The sequence below is a fragment of the Penaeus monodon genome, chromosome 38 (assembly GCF_015228065.2).
Source record: "Penaeus monodon isolate SGIC_2016 chromosome 38, NSTDA_Pmon_1, whole genome shotgun sequence".
NCBI lineage: Eukaryota > Metazoa > Arthropoda > Malacostraca > Decapoda > Penaeidae > Penaeus > Penaeus monodon.
In genome coordinates, this window is record NC_051423.1 from 22,495,327 (window position 1) to 22,500,326 (window position 5,000).

The 5,000-nt window shown below is 37.0% G+C and overlaps 1 protein-coding gene across 2 annotated transcripts in view; it reads right to left on the bottom strand.

The window, feature by feature from the left end:
* Nucleotides 1-425: 425 nt before the first annotated feature.
* LOC119596448 (complex I intermediate-associated protein 30, mitochondrial-like) overlaps nucleotides 426-5,000 on the bottom strand; it is a 5,487-nt gene continuing 912 nt past the window's right edge. Inside the window, exons 2-7 of one of the 2 annotated variants that reach the window (XM_037945699.1) lie at nucleotides 2,730-3,048; nucleotides 2,506-2,626; nucleotides 1,833-1,987; nucleotides 1,593-1,655; nucleotides 1,247-1,432; nucleotides 426-781 (exon numbers count right to left, since the gene is read on the bottom strand). In XM_037945699.1, coding sequence (XP_037801627.1) covers nucleotides 557-781; nucleotides 1,247-1,432; nucleotides 1,593-1,655; nucleotides 1,833-1,987; nucleotides 2,506-2,626; nucleotides 2,730-3,026 — 1,047 coding nt within the window. In that variant the 5' untranslated portion in view covers nucleotides 3,027-3,048 and the 3' untranslated portion in view covers nucleotides 426-556. Of the gene's footprint in view, nucleotides 782-1,246; nucleotides 1,433-1,592; nucleotides 1,656-1,832; nucleotides 2,000-2,505; nucleotides 2,627-2,729; nucleotides 3,049-5,000 lie in introns of both variants that reach the window. The other variant, XM_037945698.1, reaches the window with a different exon arrangement.

Sequence of the window (5,000 nt, forward strand, 5' to 3'; positions counted from 1 at the left end):
AAATGCGGGTCAGCAAGATTGCAATACATGAATGCTACCACTGCACTATACAGCACACAAGGGTGTTAGGTAAATGATTGAAGTGTGAAATGAAACCGAATATATTATGAAATAAAAATTATTGAATGTTCCAAAAAGTACTGGATGATGAAATGAAGCTGAATAAATAATCAAATCAAATAGATGAATAATGAAAATGAGACTGAACTGATGAAATCAAACCAAATGAATGATGCACTGAAACTGAATCAACAATGAAATGAAGATGAATGACAGATGAAAATGATATTAAATTTGAAATTCAACATGCAGGCAACCTTTAAAAAAATCTTTTGGGAACATCCCACCTCTGAAATGCAACATTGACTCCCTGGCATTTTTTCCATCAATAATTAATGAATCAAATGAAAATAATAATAAATAAATAAAAAAAGAGCTATAGTTTATTAATCTTAGTCCACACTGTTTTCAGCACCTCTGTACAAACATGATTTTTACATAATATGAAATTACAATACAAACTATAAGTTAACATTTCATTCACAGAGAAAATGTCCTAATTCCCTACAATATATTTTGGTACTTTGTACATTTCATAAGCAAATTCTTCTGTGTGATCCGGGTCACTATATACACCAATGTAATCAATTTCAAGTCTAAAGGGAGCATTGACGCGATCGCCAGCTGAGATACCTAAAGACACAACTCGCTGCAGGGGGATCGGGCACTGCTTATCTTGGAGACGGCCTTTGCTGCTCAAGAAGAATTTCGAAAATGGGATCTACAAGGAAAAGAAAAGTTTTAGAGAATAATAATAAGAATAGTGTGTAATATGACGTGAAAATATATTAAGGTAGTCAAATACATTTCAAAAACGAACACTTTTGAATTAAAAACAATTACAAACTACAACCATTCTATAAACTATAACCTTTTTATTGGGGGAACCTTACAGGGCACTATACCGATTATGTTGTCTAAAATTATTTTAATTATTCATACAAATAATTACCACTGACCTCTGAGAAATACAATTCAACTAAAATTAGCAACAGGAAATTACTATAAAAAAGGAAATACAAATCTTGTAACACACATCCCTGGTGAATCAGGCACTGGAAGACCACACAGGAGCTTATATATACCTGTCCAAACCACATGCCACAGACAAGGAAGGCATTAGCAGTCAAATTTCTGACTCTATGTCCAATAAAAACTGCAAGGCAAAAAATAAATCTGTTCTTACCTTTGTGACCTGCCAGTGAGGGCCTCCTCTTGTATATAAGGGATAAGAATACATATCATTCCAATGGAGGTCAAAATAACCCGCTGTAGAAATATTCAGGAGATATGTTCTACCATCGCCTCTGACGCGTAACTCTAGGTGGTTGTACAGAGACCAGTCCAAATAAATTTCACGCTTAAAGGACATCTGTAAATTCAAGACAGATGAGTTAGGTTGTGGGAACACAAATTGCTGAGGTAATATCATATATAAATTTTTGATGGTCTCTTGAAATTCAATATTTACAATTTAATTTGTATTTGCATGGCATGTAATTATGTGAAGAAAGGAGAAAATTTGGCATTACCCTTGGTCTTATAGATTTCATGTTACAGTATCCAGCTTTTTTCACCCTCCCATCTTTAGGAACCTGTAAATAAAGATTGCAATGACAATAAAGAAGAACATTAGAAGAAGAAAGAAAAAATAGAAAACATCCTTTTTCTTTTCCCCACATACACGTTAAACAATATAAGAAGTTAATAGATTAATGATTAATACCAAACAAAGCCAAAACCACAATACTACAGTGCAGTGTATTTTTTACCTGAGTACTAATTTGCCCTGAGAATAAACCATGCCCTGTGGGAGAGAGTGTGAGAGAGCAGGAACTGTATCCTTCTCCGTGGTCTTTGTCACTCGTTGCTATCCAGTTCTTCAAGTGTTCTTCGTCCTTGAGAATCCAGACTTTATCCATGTCACCTATAAGACATTCTGAGTTTCAATTCCAAAAAAAGGAGAAGGAAGGGGAAAGAAAAAGGGAAAGGGAGTGGAAAAGGGGGAGGGGAGGGGAGAGGAGAGGAGAGGAGAGGAGAGGAGAGGAGAGGAGGGGAGGGGAGGAGGGAGGGGGGAGGAGAAGGAGGAGGCAGAGTTGAAAGTATTGGAGAGAATTACACACTGACACTGAAATTGCAAACTATGTTCTTTAAAAGTGTCATTGTTCATTTAATTATTATTACCTACTTATTCACCTACCTAACAGAGTGACATCAGAAGAAAAGAGAGAGAGAGAGAGAGAGAGAGAGAGAGAGAGAGAGAGAGAGAGAGAGAGAGAGAGAGAGAGAGAGAGAGAGAGAGAGAGAGAGGAGAGAGAGAATCATCTTATCAGTCTCAATTCTGATCCTGTTGCCTTCTGCTAATTCTAAAATTGCTTCCTCTTTCTCATAAAACCAGCATCGAAATTCATACCGAAACTCCTAAAAGTGTAAGCAATATCTCACCTGGCCTCACAATTATTGGGTCGTCCTCAAACTTCTCTATCACTTCCCCTTTCCACTTGGACAATTCAACTCGTAATTCTTTTAAGCCTTCGCGGATGAGTTCCTTGTGATTACGTTTTTCCTGGAATATACAGATGCATAGTTTGAACACATACACAATTCATGATTCTGAAATCCATGTCTTCTACTATGTAAACAGTGGTCTTTGGTCTTCTGTTACTTACCTTGCTGCCATATCCACCTTTTGGGTCCCTTTCCCAAAACAACTGCTTTGCTGGTGTGGTTGCGATAGTTCTGCTCATTCTCGAACATGGCCATAAGTTCTCTTTTAGGAAAGTTTTCCTATTATCAAATATAATCCTTCCACAACTATGTACATGGAGGAATCTCTCTTGCCGAGTGTCATTTCGGTTTTCTTCACATAGATATAGGGGTATTCTGCTTGCGACGGATCCAGAAGGCCTTAGCGAGCGCACCAGTCCACTGCCTCCATGGATATGACTCCACCTTAGAGGAAGCATTCTTGAGAGTGACAGTTCATTTCTGAAATATGTTTTTATTCATTTTAGGCAATGCAATAAGGTCTGGGTATAATATACCTCTATTCAACAGAAGTGAGACAATTAAAAACTCATAAAATTTTGGAATCAACTTTCTAAGAAAAGGTGACTAACAACAAAGAAGAACTAGTTAACAATGCTGAATAGTGGTGTAACTAAAAAGATCCTAATTGTCAACTAAAAAAAGTAAATAGCAAAATTGACTGAACATGAGGTCTTAATGAATTTTCTAAAGTATATTAGTCTAGATCAGACACACCTCTGTGGCAAAGCACTTCCTATCGCACTGGTATCCTTATTAATTACACAATTGCACTTCCATTTTACGATTAAGCACAATCAAGTTCATTTACTACAATTCTGATTAATACAGAGCAATTTCCTGCATAGGTACGAATGTGTGTGTGTGTGTGTGTGTGTGTGTGTGTGTGTGTGTGTGTGTGTGTGTGTGTGTGTGTGTGTGAGTGAGTGAGTGAGTGAGTGAGTGAGTGAGTGAGTGTGTGTGTGTGTGTGTGTAAGTGTGAGTGTGAGTGTGAGTGTGAGTGTGAGTGTGAGTGTGAGTGAGTGAGAGTAGAGTGGAGTGAGAGAGAGTGAGAGAGAGAGAGAGAGAGAGAGAGAGAGAGAGAGAGAGAGAGAGAGAGAGAGAGAGAGAGAGTGGGAGTGACTTTGTGAATGTGTTTGTACATGTGTGCATATATGTGTGTATGCAAGGACCAAGCTACCATGATGTCATTCCATTAAAAGGCTGTTTGCTGGTATTTCAGAATGAGCACATGAGTTTTCCTGGAGATACCATACAACTTGACAGTTATGACTGGGCTTGAATGAACAGTGATCTCCATGTGTCATTAATTTATATGATGTCAGTGAATACCATAGTGATAATTTCTCTTGTTGAGTAATGACAAAGACAAGACTTGTATTACTATTGTTTCCTTTCAATTTCTGTTGTTGGAATAAAGTATGGTACTGCCATCAGATGTGTCCAAAAATCCTGGCAGTATGTAGCAAAGAAAACATATAATACACCCAAATGTGTATGATGTAGTGTAAAATCAGTTCCTTCCTGGCATACAAGTTTTCAGCCTTTATATAACTTCCTAAAACATGTGGAGGCAAACATTTTATGAGGTATGGGAGGTAGCAACCAGCCTGGAAAGTATGGGATGCATACACCGAAATATATTCTTAATGAATCCATTCGCAAACCTGAGAATCATGGTGCAAAATTTATGTTGGCCAAGACTATTAGGTCCATATTCAGGTCTGGGATGCAAGGGTGAGAAAATTTGTTAAAAAAGACACAACTAAATCTTTTTCAAGAATGATGACAGTTCTTGAAAATTTCCTTTACTGTGTCTTTTTTTTTTTTTTTTTTTTTTTTTTTTTTTTATCAGCTGGTATTCATTTCTGATGTCTTAATCCTGTAATAGTGAAGGGGCTGCATTTCCTTACTTGTCTTTTATGTTCACTAAATGCTTGACATTAGCATCTCTTCTCATAATTACTATCACACTATCACTAAGATAAATGAATATTCAGGAAATCTAACAAAACTATGTAGTAGACATCAGAAAGGAGCCATCATTACCAAAACTGTTAATACCTGCTATGCCCTCCTTTCAGTTGTAAATATTTCGGAGCCACCTACATTGCCTTCACTGTCCTCATACTAAACGTCACTGCCCCTGCACTCTAGTTTCACATAGCCACCTAACCATGTACTTACTATAATATAATACTACTCCAGTCACTCCTGGGAATCCACAAAGATCACATTATGAACCAAAAAAACTTAACCTTCCAGACCCCTAGACTAGACTTGCAGACTTGCTCTTCAAACAGCATTAGTTGCACCCTATTTTCTTAATTTCTGATGTTATTCTCTGCCTACACAGATTTTTTCAAGTATCAGTGAGTGAAGTTTTTCTCTTT